Here is a 21,561-nt window from a genome sequence, read left to right as displayed (position 1 = left end):
ACAACACAGGCTGAAAGACCAGTCTTCAAATAGACAAGGTCACTGCACTGGCTGTCAAAACTCAATCAGCTGAATAGGCTGTCACAAACTGAATCTGCAGAATAGATGTGGAATAAGCTCTTTGTGAAGAAGGCATTAGGGCCCTGGATCTTTCCTCATTATCCATGGGGCGACTTGTGTACCCTCAGTGACAGCTCTAGTTTTCGGGAAATGAACGCGACTCAGATGCCGATGACTCAGAAGCACAATCATTAATTGAATGCTCTGTGACTGATACACTGGGAGGTTCAATGGGAGCCTTGTGTGAAACTGGAAGAGATAAGAATGCATCAGCAGTTTATATCCCAGGTCTTTCTTTTATTCTGTGGGGTCCAAAACATTTTGCCATTTCTGATTTCTGTTGACTATCTTTATAGTGTCACACGGTCCAATAAAATGAAGTGGAGTGGCAGGTTGCGTGCAGATGTGCGTGCAGCTATGCGTGTGTGTTTGGGAGAGGGGGTGTATGTGTCATTTACAAATTTCACATCAACATAAAAAATAGAATAATGCATCACCTACATAATTGTGTTCAATAGGCTTAATTTAATGAGGTGTGTTGTGTAGTGAGGCATCTTATTTATGTAATACAAATGAACTAACCAGTCTCAGGCTTACAAGGCTGTGGGATTAGGGATTTTCCACTTACCTGCGGGAGGGTTCAGGGGCACATTTTCACGGGGAAAATTGTCAATCTGCAGCAGAGACCGCCTGGCGGAAACCTGAGCTCTTGAGGTCTGGCCCTCAGACGTGGCTCCGCAGTGTTTCCTTGAAGGCAGCCTTGGGTGTCCAGCAGCCCCTGATGGTGAGGGTGAAGTAATGCCATCAGATGTAGTGGGCCAGCGAGATGCACCATGGAATCTCTGGATAGTGGGGGACATCATCTCCAATCCTTTGGTGTTCAGAGGTAAGCAGTCCCTTCTTCCTGTGTTAACGACTAGAGGGGTGGAGACACATCCCCGGTGGTGATCTCTAGAATACACCAATGAGGGGAAGCTGTCCTGTGGCAGGGCCAGACTGGGGCCCTCAGTCGTCTTTTGGGTCAGAGCAACAGAGTGGTGGAACACCTCTTCTGTCCCAGCCGCTGTTCCGGGCTCTTCCTCCTCTTCAGAGTCCTCAAGGGAGTACCCCAGGTCAAAATTTACAGAGAAGAGCTCCGGGGAGCAGTCAAAGTTCCCAGTGTTCTCCAAGGTTCTTTGAGCTGCTCCAGGAGAAGCAAGATGAGAATGCTTCAATGCTCCCTTATCTTCAACCTCTCCATTTCTTTCAGATCCGGTATTTTTCACTTCCTCTGAAGGCTCCTCAAGAGTCTGCTTCTGTGTCTGACTGCTAGGAAAATCTGGCATGTTGACATGGAGGAAGTCGTCGTCGTCGTCATCTCCAAACAGTTCAATGCTCTCATCCAGCACTGCATCTGCCGGGACAGAGGTGCCTGGGTCCCCGATCCCTTTGTCTAAAGGAGGCCGAGGGGACAATCCCTTGGGTGCAAATGCGGCAGCCCCTCTCGGAAGCGCTTCTGCATCCTCAACGTCATCAAAAACTTCATCCCATCCAGGACTACTAGGGCCATTGCTGACCGGTGCAGCGGGACCATCACCAGACACTGACTTCATTTTTGCAGGAAAGCCCGGAGGCAGGTCGGGTGAAACCGAATCACTAAGTTTCTCTTCCTCTTCTACTTCCAGACAGAAATTCACCTGAAACATATCTCCCCACTCTCCAGGTTCAGGATGAGCCTGTCCGTCCTTAAGCTTGGGTTTGGGGTCCAACAAACCATCCAGGTTGGAGTCAGAAAGTGGAGGCCTGGACAAGAAGTCCTTCACATTGGCAAGAACGGCTCTCACCTTCTCTTGGGTCCCTGGGAGGTCCTGCAGTTTGGGGCAGGTATCCCACTGGGGCAAATAAAACATACTGCTAAGTTCCAGGCAGTGCTCCTCTGGCAGGCTGCTGTAGCCAGCACCTGAACTGAATGGGCCCAAGAAACTGGGCTCTCCTGAGCAATGGCTGGCTGGAGAGTGAGGATCAGCCAAAGACTTGACCTCCTCCTCTTCACTGTCCTCAGAGATTACAATGCAACCATCCAAGTCCATGTCAAAGTCTACACCTGGGATTGTTTTATCTGATTCGTGTTCTGGACTGACAGCATGATCTGTGTGACCTCCACCATCCTTCTCTAAAGGGGTTTTCTCCTTTATTGATGTCCATGGAAGCTCTGGGCTCACAACTGGAGTCTGTAATTTAGAGGCCTTCCCTCCGGGGACAACAAAGTCCGTGTCCACATCTTCTATGGGGGACGACTTCCTCTTGCAGCCGGCAAGAGTGGCTCTGCGCTCCTTTGAATTGAGGTCCATATCTTGCTGGAACACTCCTCTGTAGCCGACGACGTCCTCTTTGTGGAGGAAGGTCATCAGCTCCGCCTCGTAAGCACAGCTTCCCTGCCAGGCAACATCAGTTAGATCAATCAATGATGCTGCTTGGGGGAGAGGAAAATGCAGGCTAGCACAGTTCAATATGAGGGCACCCCGCCGTAACTACACGTTAATATTTAAACAGAACTGTTCAGAGAGCTGTGCACAGCTCATTTCATCAGGTGTCAAACAAATGGACCCAACGACATCAGAGGTTTAAGTACATCGTTTGTTTCATTTGCTGTGAAATGGGATCACTGCAGTTGAACAAAAGAGCTAAACATGACAAATGTTGTAATCATTAATTTCTTCATCAATAGTAATGAATACACCAATAAACAGATACAATGGTGTTTCCTTAATGATATTGGATTTGTGTGCTTCGGGAAATGTGTTGTGACCAGGATGCACACTGCATTGTGAGGCACTTGACAATTTCCAGTGCTAGCGCACACATGCTAATGATTTTATATTGCACAAACACTGGTCACAAGCGAAGCCACATGCTTTGTGAGTACTGGCTGAAGAGCCCCGGAGCTGTGGATGATGTTTCCTGAGAGTGCTTCTGGGCGAGAGTAGGGAAGAGTATCGGCAGCTAATAATAGAAAGAGGTTAAGAGGGCAGATGGAAATGGCAGCCCTGTGGAAAAGCCACCTCCCACTGACTGGCCTGATACAGTCCGTCTGCCTACATCGCCACATCTTACGCTACCAGTGGGACGTGGTCTCAGGATAGGTACGTGATGCCCTGCAGCTCCATGGGGAAGCCAGGGAGGGGGGAGTCAAAGGGCTAATGCTGTTCTGTAATAGGGAGCTCCAGAGCTCTACGGAATCCAGGAGGCAAAGGGAAAAGCACACCTGTTTGCGGGGAGTGGGGTGGGGAAGGAATAACAGTAATATCTGAGATTATGACAGGATAAGTGATCAAATAGAAGACAAAAATGTTTGTAAAGGGAAAATTCACTGCAAAAAAAATGTTGAACTCAAAATGCAGAGCAGCAAATGAAGGACTTCTCTGGGTATCATTTCAAAATGGCTTAGTTTTAAATTTGCTTTCTAAAAGGCCGTGGCCTTCATACACAAAGACAATGGAGTGATGCGCTGTGAGCCTGCTGGCTCAAAGACTCCTTTCTAAAAGGGCGCTAACTGTTCTTGGTCTCCAGGGATGTTGTTGTCATGGTAATTGATTTGAATTCAACCAAATGGAAATGGCAGACTTGGTTTCAAATCAACCAAACAGTTCAATTCAACTCAACTGCTGTGCTCTACCAACCATCCTGCATCAGAGCACCTGCATAATAATCAAAAACGGATGAATCCTAGCAGACTGCAGAATCAGCTCTGCTCCTACTGTCTCACTCATCATTAGGATGTTACTCTCTTCTTGAGTGATTTTTAAAAAAGGGTCAGAAAGACTTAAATGCCCTATATCATTACGTGTATCAAATTTTCAAAAAGACCTTTCCATATATGGCAGCAAAATCATTTCCAGGGACCTCTTTTGGCATTACATACTCTGGTGAGTACCTCACCGTAAGGATTTTGTTTCCTGACCTTAGAGTATGATATTCCAGACAGAACCTTTAACTTCTACATGGACTATTCATCAAACAAGTGAATTCCAGGAAGGGGCAAACACTTCCTAATATTCACTCATGTTTGCAAGATTAATTTAGAGGTTTGGTGAAGTTTTGACAGCAATATCAAGCTGTTAAATTCCCTCATGCCTGCACTGGAATACATCTAAACTTACAATCTGAAGAGTTGCATACCCCAGATGATACAGTAATATCAGACTGAAAGCCCTATGTTTGCTCCCTCTTCATTTCCTGTCTCAGAGAATGGACGTACAACACTCTCATATTAAATTGCATCTCCTCTCTCTTCTATCTGTTCATCGCATTCCATGAAAACATTTGTGCTGAGCGCCAACCTGTCCAGTGACCTGTGATAACCGGTGAGAGTAAGAATGAGCTCCCCCTTCTCCAGTGCTTTGTGCAGTAAGTTGTGCTCTAAGGGCACAATCCACAGTACAGGGATTCATGGACCAAAGGGTAAATCAATGGAAAGGGAAATTTTAACATGGGCTGTTAAATGAGCAGCTGGGAGTAGAAGGAGAAAAAAAAATCTGCCGATATTCCACTCTCAACAGTCATCAACTGAATCTGTGCCACATCTGCACAGACAAAAATATTGCTATTGAAATATTTCTGAATGTTTAGCTGCCTATTACATGCACTGAAAAATTAAATCAGCGGTCTATGAGAGATGGTGGGAAAAAAACAAGAAAAAAAGCTCAGCCTTTGTTTAGTGACAGGCGTCTGCTCCACTCCTCATTTCTACTGTTGGTTTGAGTATTGAGGTCAAAGACGGCTAACCTAGTTACAGCTTCTTGTGGTTATACAACTATTCTGTGAACCGTTACGTAACCAGGCGAAGAGTCTGCCTGCCTCACATCTCTGTCATAAAGGGTGGGGGAGAAGAGAAATCTTAATTATATGCACCTGCAAGCTTCATAATGAAACAGGTTATAATTATACCCTCACATTAATTAACTGCTTTTTAATCAACCTGGCATAATTCTTAAGGTGGCTCAACCTTGCGAGTAAAGTGTTGAGTTAAAGGTAAAAAACAGGATGTTTCACGATGTAGGCCATGTGTTTCACGATGTAGGCCATGTAGCTAAGCCCTTTACCGAGTAAGTTGAGAGTCAGCCAATCTGAAACAAAGGGAGGGGTGGTAGCCAAATTAACAAAAATACAGATAAACACCTCACAAAAGTTCGTTCTACAAAAGCCTCTTTGCGAGATTATGAAAAGTGCCATAAGCTGTGTACTAAAAGTACACTTATTTGTGTACTAAAAGTGGATTTATAAAATAAGGGTAAACTTGGTGGGGAAGGTTCGTTTAGTGTAAAATATGTTAAAAAAAAATTTTTTTAAGCGCCTGGAGCTCATTCTTTTTTCTTTTTTTTTTGGTTTTTAGCCGGTTGTGTGCAACCGAGTTGCCCCGCAGGTTTTCAGGAATGAGATTTATCAAGCTCAAATTCAGAACTGTGACTTCTCAAGGTGACTGCGCAACACCTCCTTGATAGGGTGGATTTCTGCTATTAAAAGTACAGGATGGTTTACAGAAGTGAGCCCCTTATCAGACCCCCAAAGGAAATCAGACTGTTTACTGAGCTGACAGGGAGTCAGCAAGTGTGATAAAGAGACAGAGCTCAGTTGCATGTGGAACTTCGATGGACAAGTGGAGTAAAAAGCCAAGGGGAATTCCAGCCTTTCACTTCACAGACAACTGAATCAGTAGAGAAGTTAATACTGGAGAATAGCGGCAAGAAAAAATAGAAATCTCAGACAGAACTAGACATTCCATTTTTGTTCCTAAAGCAGATACACAGCTACAGAGGCTCATCAAACACAATCAAATGAGTTCTTCATAATGCCCATTTCATCAGGGGAGCTACAGCTGGAGCGCTTCTGGGTGAGAGGTACCGCCTGGAACAGCCGCCTCCATCCGTGTGAAATCTCCATCCCTCTCAGAGTAGCCTCAGCAGAATTCCGTTCCTAATTACTTAATATCCTAATTCCAGTCTCAGCCCTGAAGGAGGCCTCTTATCCACACGAAAGAGGTTGTTTTGAGTCATTAATCAGGGTATTTAGCAACAGTGAACCAGAACATTTGAGAATAAATGCCATTGCTTTCCCAAACAAAATCTGGATTTGTCTAATAGGCCGAGCAAATAAGAAGAAACAGACCTGCTTGTTTTGAGTTTTGCATCCACTGTGCATCCCCCCCGTTCACATTGACACATGTAGCAGGTCTAAACCTTTGATCACTTAAATTTGATGGCAGAGGCTTTCTTGCAATCAAGTTACACAAACCACACAAAAGCTGCTCTGGTCAATCTCCTTGGCAACAGAGAGCCATTTATCAAAACAATTGGTGCCATGTTGTTTCTGGGCAAATTTTGTTTCAGATAATGGGGTCTCATGCAATACAAAAGAGCCACTTATGTATGCCTGCCGTAAGCACACGTCATCCATCTATGGTCAAATGCGCCATGACCCATTACAAATAACTCTTCTGTAAGAAGGCTTTTCATCTATGGGCAATTGCCATGGTTACGCGTTTTAACAGGCTCTTCCTATAGAAGCTTACAGGCTAACCTTTTGAACGTGCGGCGGGTAAATAACCACGAAATGAGAACCAACGGAAGGTTGCACTACACTTTGAATTACTCTTTTTTTCTGAAAATAGAGCTGGCTTGGTTTACACAATGTAAAATCAATCATCATTATTACCATCATTATTATATCAACAACAATATAACGATGTTGCCAGAATAATGTACGGTTAAAAAACGACTTAAAAGGCACCTACAGGGCCAAAAATGCTTCTATGTGGAAAATATCTGGAAAATCCGACAGGTCAAGGGAAATGTTTGTCCAAATTAACATGGAATATTCCAACAGGAATTGCTTTGTGTTAAAATAGCGATACTATAACTTCAAATATGCTGTGATGAAAATCCTGACGAAAAATCAAACCTTAAAAATGCAGCTATTTAACTACTTGTGCAAAATTAGATACCAGATATCACAATTTTAGATACCAACTTGATGAACCCATTTAGCTGCAATACAAACAATATCTGATGGCTCATGATCGCAATGGTTCATTTCAATCAGTTTGCTTTTGATATATATTTCTAACTATGCTTTGAGAAATTATGTCCAAGATTATAGAGAGTTTTATAATATAAATTTCCTGTATGTCATGGTGTGTGTTTCCATGTCTCTAATTTAAGGCTTTTGGACTTTAGCCATTTTGGCTATTAAAGAGGCTTGGTGTAGTGACCAGGTGCAAGGAAAGAAGATTTATTTATTTTTAGTCAACATCTATTTACTCTCAATCTTCAAAAAACAGAATGTGTTGAGTCTTTGAAGAAGGTGTGCGCTGTGTAGGACAGTCAAAGAACTTCTAGGTGTGTTATGACATCCAAAAAATGTGAGCGTGTTATGACATCCAAAAAATGAATGTCCATAAATGTCACAAAGCTAGGGTGTGTGCAGAGGGGGTTATAACAGAGAGGTAGGTACGATTAGGTCTGTAAGCACATATGAATCCAGAGCAGAGCCCTCACCTCCTCCTCCTCCCTCATGCCATCGATGAGCTCCATGATGTGGATGAAGTGCTGGCAGCGGTCTGAATGGTTGACCCGGTATGTGGGGAAGGGCCGGTTCTGCCAGTACCTCCACTCCCACAGGGACAGCTCCCGAGACTGGGCCTCGCTTCCTTGTTCCTGCAGGCCGGTACAGAAACCATGAATATACAAAAGACTGGAAAATTGCTTGTGTGTTGCCTTTGCATAAAGGTGGGGATAAAAGCAATCTGAACAACTATTGCCTAATTCTCAATTGCCCTGCCCAGCACCGTCTGAGTTTTTACATTTGTCAAAAGGTGTTCCTCAAAAGTCAATACTGGGTCCATTTTCCTAGATTTTTATTATCATTTAATTATTTAGGAGAGATTTCTATAGGTTAAATTGAATATATTATACAATGATATAGCTGGATATTTTACAGAAGCACTGAGGTTAATTGTTCTCCTCCAGATCAGTGTTACTACTATAGCATCCCAGGATTCAAAACGTTAACTACAAGTGCCCTGAGCACTAATTCCCTACTGCTATTCCAATAACTCACAAATATGAATTAATCATCTTGAACACAGATGGTAGCAAAATCGTCCATTTGCAGAGTTAGTGTAGACAATTTTTTGACTCGAGGACGGGAAAGTTCTCTCACCTCAGGCAGAGCATCATTTGGTAGTGACAGGAAGTGGGAGTGGCCCAGCACTGGCTGTGGCTCGTCCACCCCTAGTTGCAAGGTGGAAGACCACAGGGAGAATTCTTTGGGTGTAAGGAATCCATCTTCTCGAATGTTTTCGCAATGACCCCCTGCAAGAAAGCCACCCAAATGTTTTGACAGTCTGCAATGTATAAGAGTACTGTACTAATTACACTGGAGAAATCTACTACCGTATGAATTTAAAGTGATTGTAAACAAGAAACAGTTCAAATAAAAAATGTATGGCTATTTAAACTGAAATCAGTTAAAATAACCATAAATTATCAGAGGGATGTATCCACTACATATCCACTAAATATCTATTCAATGTAATTCAAAAAACTATTATAACACACTTCAAGTTAGACATAAAATCTATATTGAAAGAAACATCAGGGTTTTATGGCCGTTGTTAGGACCACCCCAACACCCCACCTCCCCACTCAGCTCCTTCCAAAACATACAACCCACAAGTAAACAGAAACATGTGGCTAGCATAGCCACATCGATCTATTGAGAATGGCAAAGGGCTCCATGGCTGTCAGTACCATGAAACTGACAGTAAACGTATCAGATTACAAAAAGAAATTCAGATCGCTACAAATACCTAGCTAGCATAATAGCTACCTAGCATAACAGACTAATTTTCTTTAATGAGCCGGTGTATCTGATATATATATCAGCTAAATGGGAAGCTGATAGGGGATGTTCAAGGCCATTGGGAAAAAGAGCTAGGAATCAATCTCACACGCATATGTCAGACTCTTCTTAGCTGTGCTCTTACTCAAGCTGTAGATGAGGGGCTAAACAGTGACTCACTGATGAGAAAGGATTCCTGGCCTTCAGCGATGGACCTACGGCCATTGGAAGAGCGTCGCCCAGTCTCCCGGCGCTCATACTGCCCGCAGGTGATGAACATCTTGTGCAGGGTGGGGTTCACCCCCTCTGGAAGCATACGGGGGCTGTGGGGGAACATGCAGAAGCTGTGCTTCTTCCCCATGATGGACTTGTACACGCTCCGCTTATTCATCTGGCTCTGGTTGTAGGTCTGACAGACAAAGGGAAATCGCTCAGCAAAGGGAAATCCCACTTCAGCACAATTTCACCACTGCTCATATCTTCATACACCCACAAGAGAGCTAAGAAAGGTGCCCTGAACTGTGATGGAAAATACATGACAATACCGTGAAATCTAGTAAATTTACCTATGAGGGTTCAAGGCAAATCTTTCCTGCAACTTTAAATGGTACATGAAACCGATAAAGCTCAAGACCGTTGTTACATAATTTCTGCGACTAATAAAATGCCTCTAACTGGAAGGATTTTATGAGGAAGGAAACAAAGCAGACTGGAAACAAAATGGAAAACAAAATGTAAGGAGCGCCGGCGGGGAAGGGGCCCTCACCCTCTCCTCGCCTCCCTCGGCCAGGATGACCACGATGCGGCCCTGCCGGTGCCGGCCCGTTCGGCCCATGCGCTGCACCAGCCGGATCGGGCTCTTCTGGGCGTCGAAGCACACGATGAGGTCCACGTCGCCGATGTCTAGCCCCTCCTCACCCACGCACGTGGACACCAGCGTGTTGAAGCCGCCCTCCCGGAAACGGCGCACCACCTGGCGGGCAGACGGCGCGGGGCGATTACTCACCTGCTCGGCAAGGCACACTGGTGCAGTCGTGCACACGTGCATATACTTATTCACTGCTCATTCTTCTGCACTCCTCACCCCGTTCAGAGCTCTTCTCCGCAACCCTCGTATTGCTACCTCACAGTTTTGTTTTTTCATTCCCAAAATGTATAAATTTGATTGCCTTCCTTTATGTAAAGCATTGTCAATGCTTTTCGAGACTTGGTATGTTAATGAACCATCTTTTCTCTCATCTTGATGTCAAAAACCAATTGTGACTTTAGCCCATAGGTCTATAAAGCAAGCACCTGGTTTGTTTTCCATATCAGCGTTTTCCTAATGAAACAGCCATGTTATAACTACTGAAAACTATACCAGTTGTCTGTGTAAAATAATTAGGGTGGCTGGCATCTTAATGGTATCCAGATGTTGCAAAGAAAATTCTTTGTAAGTTTGGGCACGTGGCTTTCCATTGCTGCATGGATTTACTGTCAACGGGCAGTGAACTAAATGCTCCAGAAATAGGTCATTTAGGGTATGAAAAATAAGACGGGAGCCGGATCTCCAGAAACAGGGCAGGAGATCATTGAACTGCTGGGCTCTTCTGCTACCAAGCTCCCTGGATTCCAGGGCTTCCCATAAAAATATATTACATTTGCATATTCATGGTAAGATCTCATCAAATAATGCATCTTATGTGAGATGTGCAGACGCTTCCCTCATGTCACTCTACTCAGTGTCTCCAAGGACCCAGAAATGAAGAAAGATTTCTAAATTAAGTCATTCCTTTGGCATAACAGCTCAATAATTCAAGACTCTCTTTTTACATGCTTGAAAAGATGAGAATTTGTGGCCTGGAGCTATGAAAAAAACATAACCCATGACTCACTACCTAAACAAGGCTCACAAACACTAAAATCAAAGCACAGAACAGAGAAAAAAACAAATCTAAAATAACCCAATTTCTGGAACGTTCCGTGGATGAACCACAGATCCACCCAGGATCAGTCATTTATAATGCTTCTGTTCTGCAGCCTCTCAAGCTCATTTGGGTACCTGCCATGAACAGGACATGGGTAGCATGGCTGCCCACAGAGATGCCTGCCTCAGGCCCTGGCACACTGAACCAACCCAGTCTCACCAAAGGGATGGTCACAAGACAGCCTCCTGGTCCCCTGACAGATTGGCAGAACCCGCAAAGGCATATGGGTGAACAGTCAAAACAATGTGCCTATTCAGATGAACCCATCAACAGCCACTCAAAAATAACTGGAGAAGAATGCATGGAAGAGAACCTTTTAAAATGATAAGCAACACAAGCTTCAATTTGTGGACTAGATGCAGCAGTGATTTTCCATTTTTGCCCAAGCAATAAAATCACTAATTCTAATGAACAGGCAGTTCAACTGAATGAGTTGTTACATCCAGCCTACTCAGCTCAGATGCTCACAAGCCAGAGCAATGCACACATAGGGCTAGTCTAGGGGTGTTGAGAGTTTTTGGGAAGGCACCTCCAGCTGCTCTTTCTGGGTGAACCCGCGCGCTCCCTTCCCGGCCGAGGCTTGCCCCATGAAGGTCATGACCCGGATCAGCGGGAGGTGGCGACTCAGCATGGCGGCGATCTCCTGCACGCTCTCTCGGAAGGAGGAGAAGATCATCACACGAGTGCTGGCGCACTTGGCCCCGCCTTCTGAGCTGGACCCCTCCCCTGGACCTATCGAATAAGAGAACAAGGGATCGTACGCAAGCAGGAAATCAGGACTGACACCCTTATGCGCCCCCACTAGCATCCACATAGGTGAGTCACACTGAACACTGCACTGAGATTAGCCACTGGTGGAGGAGAAAAATCATATTACTTTCTGGCTGTCGTACTTGAACACTTGCTTACATTTCATGCAAACAGAGCATTCTACACACATTCTTTAGAGTGACTTATCATACCTTAGATACATTATGCCGTTAGAATTCACAGTTCTTAAAGAAAATTAGGTTCATCTTTTTCATTTGATCAGATACCTAATCATAACCTCAGCGTGTCTGTCTCAGGCCACAAACCTAACTGAAAATACAGACCATGCTATCACCCGCAAGTCCTGCCCCAATGCTGTATTCTACAAAGCACCAGATACTATCACAGCCATTTAATTCCTTTTCATACAGTACGTTGATAGAAAGATGAATGAGATTTATAATGGAGCCGTCCAATTTGCAAGTTGAAAACCACTGCTCTGGGCTATCATAAGCTTCAAACGGATCGCCGCTGGCGCCTGCTCCCGATCGCTGCCGGTCACCGGGTGAGTGTCCTTCTGCTGCCCTTGATTTCGGCGCTGCTGCACGTACCCGAGGCGTCGGCCCACGTCCGGAAGTGCTGCACCACCACCTCTTCCAGCTTCGGCAGCTTGGGGTGGCTGTAAACGAAGGGTTCCTCTGGCCCTGCAGGGGAGGATGAGCACGGGACAGCGGGCTTGAGCGCAGGCGTTCAGCCACGAGTGGCAACCGTAAAGCTCAGCACGCAGGCTGGGGCGAAGGCATTCTACCTGCGCTGGGCTTCGCAAACAGGGCCTCCATCTCCCGGTACAGGTCCATGAATTCCGCAGCGCGCTGCAGCTCGCTCCTGGCCCGGGCCATCTCTGCGGAAAAAACAGGTCAAAGGTCACAGTCAACACGAGGATGCTGGGAATAGCTGGCTAAAAGCCTAGGGCATACTGGAATGCAAATCTGGAAGGATGGTCCCGAAAAGCGAAGACACGACCGCTTTCTGCAAAGTTCCTCTTTGGTACAGATCTTGGCAGATGTGAGTAAGAATGAAAAGTCCCCTCTTTGCAGCCAGAAAGGTGGACTGGTTCAGTGAGAATATCGCTGTTGCAAACAGGTACACTGTGTATCATGTGGATTTGCCTTTTTTTTTTTTTTTTTTATCAGGTAGACTAACTGTGCTTAAATCTCACACTGGCACTGCAGACAAATTCTAATCCTCTTTCCAGTGCAACATACAGCAACTGAAACCCACAGGCTAGTGCTGCCTCCACACTGGATGGGATGAGGTAAGGGCTACGTCTCCCACCTTTAGTGCCGTCCATGATGCCCTGCACGAAAAGGAAGAGGGATCGCAGGCCCATCTTTAGCAGGAGCTCGTATCCGTGGTACAGGCTGATACACAAGGCAAAGTCCCCTTCTAGCACCCCCTGCTGGGCTCCCTGTGAACAGCAGACACAACGGGCATGTTGCATCAGCCCAACGCAAACCAAACAAAAGACCTTATTTTGGTCTCCTCGGTTGGGTTACTTCGGTTTCGTGACAGACCACAGCAACTGCATATACAGATTGCACACACATCTCAGTACTCAGTGAACTGAATTATTATTTGGAAAAAGTAACTAATGCCACAGTATGGCATTATAATAAGAAATGTAAAGCAAATGGTACTGGATGCAGCTGGACATGTTATAGGGGACTGTGTCCGTTTTACTCTATGAGGCCGGCTCTGTGGCACTTTGCGTGGAAGCTAATGCCGTACCGCGACGCGAGGGGGTGGGTTGTTTCGGAACTGGTCCCGGGCCAGGATGAGCTGATACTTGGTGAGGTTGCGCAGGTCCCGATGAGACAAAACTCCCATCAGGGTCAGGCGGCCAGTGAACTTCTCCAAGACCTGAAGAGGAACGAGGGGCGAGGGAGAAGAGGGTGCAGACGATGACTGATTTAAGCCACAATCGTTTTCATAGCTTTTTTGCACTCAAATGCCTGTCTGAGTTTTCCCTCTTCCTGTTCATTAGAGGATAAATGTACAGTTTAGACCCCCTGTATGCTGCCTGTATTACATTCCTGGTCTTTTTAGTCACTCAGAGGGAGAGCCAAGTTCCATGCTGTGCTACTCCGCAGAACATCTTACAAAAATATCTTTTTACAAAAGCAATGAATCACCCTTTGAGCTGAAACTGCTGCATTGCTTTTAAGAATGACTGCAGTGTCGATTCACAGTACAGAGAACATCACTTAGGCCCTTTTGGTATTGAGTCTCATAAGAAGTTGTTTTCCATAAGGCAATGTGTCCTGAGAACCTGCCTGTGGTTTTGTAGCTAAGTGTTTGCCATGTTGCAAAACCCATAATTTCAGTAGCAAAAATGAGATCTAGGAAGTCTTTCAGCAAACTTTGTTCTTGGGCACATAGAACATAAGACAGAGAATGGCAAAAGTTTAACAGTAGCAAAAGCTGCTAATGCTGCCAATTGATTAATCTTCAGACATCAAAGGAGACTGCTGAGCAGAACACCTGTGACGGCAGGCCAGTAAGAGATCGGGGTTTCCAGGCAACCAGTTACCGGTTGATTCTTCCCCCGCCTCCTCTCCTCTAAGCACAGACTGGATCATATGTACAATCACCTGACTCTTTAGGTGGGTGTTAATTTCGCTTCTGTTCACATTTTGACATCATGCTGCACATCGATGGTTAAATTTGGAACTATTCCTAACTACATAGTGAATACAATTCCAAAAATGAGGGTTACAATCTGGTCACGCATCCACCAGCTTATTGAAAGCCATAAATCACCCAATTCCATTAACAGCTTGCTCACTAAAACTCCATGCACAAGTAGGTGAAGAACATTGTCCACAAAGGATCCAGAGGAAGCCGTAATGCAATAACACAAAGGTACAGACAGAATTTTGCCATTGCAAGAGTTTAACAGTATCTTTAATTTCACCTGTAATAATACAATTGCAAGCAAAATTGATGTCAAATCTTAGTTATTAAAACAAGAATGATCTTCGCTATGTCTTCTTCAACAGAACAGACAAAGCACCAGAAATGTAAAACGAAAGCAGACAACAAGCAAAATGCTATGATATGCAAATTCAGAATAATAATCCTAGATCTGATGAAACTCCGCGATCTGAAAATTTTAAGCCCTCATAGGGGTCTTTGCCAGCCTGTTCCGAGTCAGGCAGAGGCTTGCTAATACTGCTGAAGAGAAACCATCATGGGCGAGTGGGTGCTGAGTACATAGGAAGTCATGTTCCATCAGCTGTTATTTTGGCTGACTGTTCCACAGGGCAACATCTTTGAGAATCAGGGCACCGCGGACCAGCTGGGCCAGACGGGATTGTCTACAAAGCGTTATGTAAGGGGATTATGGGGATGAAATTAAATGGCCCCCCCCCGCTCCACAGCTCTCTTTGATGCGCCGTCTGCTGCCAACCCCGACTAACCCCGCCAACCTCTCGGCCTTAGTCAAGGTGACGGGGTCTTTGTTCTTCTCCAGCTCTTTGCTCCCACGTATGGGATACACAAGGGGAACTATCCTTAAATCCCACACACGGTATGCAGGCACTGGGGAACGAAGTAGCTTTTGCACATTGAGCTTTTCGGTTTTAAAGGGCGCTTTCTTCTTCCCCTGCCAGCTTCTTTATTTTATACACAGTGATCACATGGAAAATACTGCTGAGGCAAAGGGAGAGGAGGCTATGAATGAAAGCGCGTGCAGAATGTGTGTGTGTGTGTGTGTGTGTGTATGTGTGAGTGCGTGTGTGAGTGCGTGTGTGAGTGCGTGTGTGAGTGCGTGCGTGAGCGTGCGTGCGTGAGCGTGTCTGTGTCCGCTCTGACTTCATGCCCATGACAACACAGTCTCCATCCATGCGTTTCTGCAGCCTGCAGGAAGGAGCAGATGTTTAGCGTGGGCGTAGCAAAAACGATTAAGGCGACAACCGACTGCGCTGTTGACAAACAATCTTCCACACGACGAGGAACACTGTAAACACCAACAGAGAGAGGGTTTCAGACTGATGCCCTTTTATGCCCAGTCAGGCTAAGACGTTTCACTGGGCATTCTCAGCTCTCAAAGCTCAGGCTTGTTCGAGGACTCCAGGCACCTTTTCGGGTAACTGTCCTGTCTGCCCTACAGAGACAGATTGATGTGGAGAGGGGAGATTAGAGATTTAATGGGTTTGGCACAGATTTAAATCCTGGAAAGGGTGCGGAGCCTTTGAATCAGGCACGCTATCAGAATATTCCAGAAAACGGGTGGCAAGCAGTGCGGGCTGCTGGGTGGCTCATCCAGTTAATGTGCAGCTCTAGTGGATGAATGGGTCACCACATGTCAGGACCAACTCCCGACCTTGCCGGTACTGACTGTAGCTGGCAGCCCGGCAGAGTGACACATTGGCTGGATCTCAAACGGAAGGCAACAGCCTTAGACGGCTATTTCATTATTTTCACTATATCTCACAAAGGAGCTGAGAGTGATCCTGCTTAGTTTGCACTGTCATCAGAAGTCCCTTTTGCTGATCAGATACACACAAACACAGAGCAAGGCCCTCAGGCTGATCAGAGCTGCACACAAACGCAGATCATAAACACATCCCCAGGCCGTCAACATGTCAGCTAGAGCATGACCCAACCTGTCCAATAAGCAGGGCTGTGAACAACCTTTCCTTAGCACAGTCTCTCAACAGCGACCGAAGATTCATCAAGCAACATCTTTTCATCTCAGTGCTCTTGCACCGCAAAAATAAAACAAAACAATTGTGCAAAACATATTTATGAGCCATGTGACTACTGTCTTGAAACAGTTTTTGAAATTGTTTAGACTCACGAATGAATGAGCTCATTCTTACAGAAATTCCTTTAACATTACAGCATATTTTGATTTTGTGAAAATAGAAGAGCAGATAGTTTGTAAAGGACACTGCAAAGGTCCCATAGATATGACTGTGCCTAGCGGCTTCAGTGCCTCTGACATTACAAAACCGAAAATGAATCCCGGATGCATACTAATTTGCATGCCTACGGCCATTTCCACTATGGTGTGTTTGTGTTTGAGTGCGCGTGTGTGTGTGTGTGTAACCCCTCAGATACACCAAACAGCGGAAATATCAGAGTGGCAAGGGAATGCATGTAGTCTTCCCCGGTGCTACTGGAACAGGATTAATTTAATGTTAATTCATTTAATTTAATCTTGGGTATCTGACTACAAAATAATGTTTCAACCTTTCCTCTTTGCTAACAGTTATGCATAGATGGATTGCCCTGATACAGTAGCATGCCTATACAGTGCTATCACTGGATGGTGCAGATCATGTTCATGTCAGGACTCTAAAACTGCTAGGTGTGCAGCGGTAACAGTAAAAAAGGAATGCCAGGTTAAAGTAAATGCAGTATGTTCAATGATGGCAATATACAATGGCGGAAAAGTGTGTGTGTGTGCGTAGAGAGATGGCTATATGCGAATGCTCACAGGAGGTCGTATTGAGGAGTCTCCCCGAACCATTGCTCTTCTCCCCCCATATACCCAAAGATCAAAATCAAACTCCAAGTCATTAAATAAGGACACAATCTAAACGAAACAGTACAGCAACGATCCTGCTTGCATTATCTCTGCAAGCGTACCACACCAGGTTAACCTTTATAGCTGAGACACCGACGTGTTCCCCATAACACTGGCTTTCCAACAATACAGAACATGATTACACTGTATTATAGAGAACCTACGGTTTACATAATGGCGATCCAGTGTTTTGCAGCAGAGCATTGTCTCTTAATCAGCCCTGCTGACGCCCTGTCAACACAGTAAACATAGTCTGTTTTCCTTTGGGGGTCAGATGTGGGGCATACTCCTCTAAATCACCCTGCACTACCATGTATGTGTGTCTGGATGAGGGTATGAGGGTGTGTGTTTGTGATTGTGCTTGTGTGTGCATATGTGTATGTCAGTGTGAGGGTGTGTGTCTGTACATGTTTCTGTATGAGGGTGTGTGTTTATACATCATCTGTGCGAGGGCGTGTTTTAGTGTGTGTATGTATGTATTTATGAGGGTGTGCATTTCTGGGTGTGGGTGTGTACACATATATATGTCAGTGTGAGGGTGCATGTGTACGTGTGTCTGTATAAAACTGTATTTATACATCTGTACGAGGGCATGCTTTCTTGTGTGGGTGTGTATGTATGTATGTGTCTATATGAAGGTGTGTGAGAGTACAGGTCAACAGAACCCTCATTCCCATTAGACTGGAGCTCTGGAGCTATGGATTACATAACATTCTCCCCCCGCACCCGCTCCCCCTCTCCCTCCCCCTTGTACGTGCAAGACAGGGTCTGCCGCATGGTGGCTGAGACACACAACACCGTATGATCCCTCCCTCCTTCTCTCACTCTGTCCTCCTCTCTCTCTCTCTCTCATACCACAGATTTTGAGATGAAAAGTGTTACATCAATGGAATGCAACACATCCCTTACTCATTAAAATCAGGCTCTAAAACAATTCAGGCTTTCATTTTCTGTTATATGCTGTGGAAAATTCCTTTTGAGATTATTTTTGAAAGAGATTCCACCTGTTTATTAATTGATTGACCGATAGCTGAACTAATAAAAGTCCTAAAGGCTAACAGTCACCCGGTCGCTGAAACTAAACCATTCATGAAAGAGTTAGCATAAAGTAAAGTAAAGCGAATGTAAAAGAACCAAACATGCACTGTGTTAAAAACTATTTAAAGCACAAAATAATGGTAGAACTTACACATGTTCAACAAGAGACTGATTGTAAAAAAAAAAAAGAACTAAAAAAAAACAGCGTACTTTCAATAGAGCATTTTTAAGAAAACACACTCAACAGTCATACTAGACAAATACATTTAATATAGAAGACACCATTTAAACGTTCAGCTATCATATAGCCGAGAGCACTACAAAATTTAATTTACCATGAAGCCACAAGAATCTAAAACGTGAAAACTTAAAATGTTACTGTTTTTTTGAAAACCCACCAAATTCAAGTTTGTGCATTCAGTTTCTATTGAACCGCAGTATAGGGATTAAGACTGGGAGCAAGTACGACATCAGATTCATTTCCGCCATTAAATCATTTTCCCTCTCAGTGGAATGGTGTGCTTGTTTTTATGAAAAATACACAACTTGATACAGACCAAGAAACTTCACCTATCCAAAGAGGCTGGAAGGTGTAATAAATCTGTAAAGTGTTGTGACTTGCAAAACCTGTAGAGATTTGTAATATTCTAAATGTGTAGTCAGTTGTGTAGTTGAATACAGAAGGTACAAATATTAAACTAACACAAAACAACAAACTTTCTGGTTACCCGTAACAACAGTAGCAAATCTGTTGACTGTAAATCAGATTTAAAGTTGAACATAGTGCCACATTTGACAAAGGTATAAAAATTCCTGAAAAATACTGAATCTAATTGAGAACCAGGTTTTGCCTTTAATCGGAATATGGGCCATATGATTTCCTAAGCCTCCATAAATGTTCTTGAATGTTAAACTGGCCTGCAGACAATGGATGTAGTGTCTCACAAGGCATCAATAACATCTCTATTAGACGTTCAAGGTATAGAAAGCAACTGAGCTTTAGCATGAGCATGATCACTGTTACTCTAACTGGACAACGATAAAGTTACACTGGGAGGACCATCATGGATGATCATGCATAGTATAAAAGTAAACACATTGTAGCCCGTTCTGGTCAGATTACTTGGGAATGACAAATAACAAATTATGACTAAAAATGTAATTAGTAATGTGATTTGTTGAATTACCCAAAAGGTGTAATCTTATCTGGTAGCATTGCTCACTTTATGGTTCATTACAGCACAGCTGGAACACACTGGCCTGGCATTACTGAGGAGAACTAGCTAGTGCTTACAGTCATGACTGGATTCTGACAACAGGGTCACCCAGGAAATCAGGTGATGAAAAAATCCTCAGAGACAGCAGAGCACCCCCAACTCCACATCATCCAAACAAAGGACTTAAAGCTGGTAAGGACTGCCAGATTCATGAAAGTCTTCTAGGTACCAGGAGACAACTGATAAAACCAAAAGCACTGTACTGCAGCATCTTACTTATCAAATATTAAGTAGGCTAATTCAGAGCCAATCAGAATCAGACTTTAAAGAACAAGTATGGCTTTATGCACACAAGGAATTTGACCTGGTTAATCAGCTGTTCTCTCTTTAACAGTCAAGACAAAAACAATGAAACATGTTCATCATGTCGCATGTTGTACATTATATTGCACATGTCGTGAAAATATCTTCATTATAGTAGTCAAAGTGAAATGTTTGGTTCCAGCAGGTAATGTGACCATACTGAGTTACATTTGCTGAGGTGCTGGACGATTGTGATGTGCAGTGTGACTGTTCATTAGTACAATCACTCATGGGCAGAAGCTGTTCCCATGTCTGGAGGTCTTGGTACCCATTGATCTGAAGCGCCTGCCAGACGGTAGGGTTTCAAACATGTGGTGGGGCCAGGGTGCAGAGGGCTCCCCAGTGATATTGTCCTCTCGCTTCTTGGCTCTGTAAGCCAACAGGTCCTGGAGGGTGGGCAGGTCACAGCCTGCAATCTTTCCTGCAGTCTGGATGATACTATCCTGTGCCTGTCATGTTTTGCGGCTGAGCCGAACCAGACGACTGCGGAGTGGGTGAGGACAGTCTCAATGACAGCAGTGTCAGTCTGGGCCATTATCATCTGAGGCAGGTTCAACTTCCTCAGCCGTCACAGGATGTACATCCTTTGCTGAGCCTTTTTCACAATGGAGGCTACTGTCTGTTGGCCTCCCAGTTCAGGTCCTGGGAGACCAGTGGTTGCCAGAAATTTGAAGTTTTCCATAACTGTCACTTCAGCGCTATGAATGGTGAGGGGAGACAGTGATGACGGGCTCTTTCTGAAGTCCACAGTCACCTCCTCTGTCTTGAGCGCATTCAACTCCAAGTCATGGTGAAATACCTACTGTGACAGGGAATATCTCAGACCGCACATAACTCACTCTGTACAAGAAATAGACTACCTTATTAAATGGGTATCGCACCTTCCTTCTACAATAATGCTTTCATTGCAGAACCACCACTCAGGTATTTGAGCACAAATCCACTGAGGTTCCTATAAATTTCCAATTAGGGTAATTTAGCACAATTGAGAATGACTAATGACTAATTGTGTGGCTGTCTCATCCAACGTGCAAAAGACTACGCAGATCAAAACACACAGTGCAACTGAATTTCCATCTGACCCAGATTAACTGACTGTTGTGGGTATGACACAGGCTATTCTGAGAACAGCGAAGGCTGCTGAATATCACAGAGGATAAATACTGCGTGAGACAGCTGGGGGCTACTGCTTTTTGTACTCTTCGTATACTTTACAAATGCTTTGTACATCCGGGCCTATTATTCAAGGTGAGGAGGGATACGATTATTTTTGCGTCTGCGAGATTGACCCCCTCGCTTTAAGTACCACATGGTGCTGACATCATTAACACCTAGACTACGTGCCACCCTCCTCGTATTAATCCATCAATAATTCACACTTAGTTGGGCTTACAAATATCTTGAATGCATCGTGAAGAAAAATACCTTTTTAATCCTCCCCAGCCCCTGGGTCTGGGGAGAAAAGGGCAGGGGTCAAGAGGGTTCCGACAAATCCCTGCTTTGCAAACAACAAGCAGGGGGCGGGGGCAGGAAAAGCAGGTCAGAAAGCAGTCGAGAGAGGAATGAAATAATGATGTTGAGGGCTGTGCTCTCCAGCAGTTCCATGCAGAGAAGGCAGTCAAGCTCACAGGGGGTGTTCCATTTAACAAGGGATCCATTAAAAAATGTTTCTATCAGTTCATTTCTCTATGCAAAC

The 21,561-nt window shown here is 44.6% G+C and overlaps 1 protein-coding gene across 3 annotated transcripts in view; it reads right to left on the bottom strand.

Annotated features, from left to right (window-relative positions):
- Nucleotides 1–21,561, bottom strand: part of fancm (FA complementation group M) — a 49,655-nt gene that overhangs the window by 7,928 nt on the left and 20,166 nt on the right. For all 3 annotated transcript variants that reach the window (XM_064329330.1, XM_064329315.1, XM_064329323.1), the window contains exons 5-14: nucleotides 13,443–13,574; nucleotides 12,990–13,122; nucleotides 12,463–12,555; nucleotides 12,266–12,358; nucleotides 11,434–11,636; nucleotides 9,704–9,910; nucleotides 9,118–9,346; nucleotides 8,257–8,408; nucleotides 7,593–7,751; nucleotides 689–2,474 (exon numbers count right to left, since the gene is read on the bottom strand). In XM_064329330.1, the coding sequence (XP_064185400.1) occupies nucleotides 689–2,474; nucleotides 7,593–7,751; nucleotides 8,257–8,408; nucleotides 9,118–9,346; nucleotides 9,704–9,910; nucleotides 11,434–11,636; nucleotides 12,266–12,358; nucleotides 12,463–12,555; nucleotides 12,990–13,122; nucleotides 13,443–13,574 (3,187 nt within the window). The remainder of the gene's footprint in view (nucleotides 1–688; nucleotides 2,475–7,592; nucleotides 7,752–8,256; nucleotides 8,409–9,117; nucleotides 9,347–9,703; nucleotides 9,911–11,433; nucleotides 11,637–12,265; nucleotides 12,359–12,462; nucleotides 12,556–12,989; nucleotides 13,123–13,442; nucleotides 13,575–21,561) is intronic.

The sequence above is a fragment of the Anguilla rostrata genome, chromosome 1, assembly GCF_018555375.3.
Source record: "Anguilla rostrata isolate EN2019 chromosome 1, ASM1855537v3, whole genome shotgun sequence".
Classification (NCBI taxonomy): domain Eukaryota; kingdom Metazoa; phylum Chordata; class Actinopteri; order Anguilliformes; family Anguillidae; genus Anguilla; species Anguilla rostrata.
Note: the sequence above shows the minus strand (reverse complement) of the source record. Positions and strands in the feature narration are given on the sequence as shown.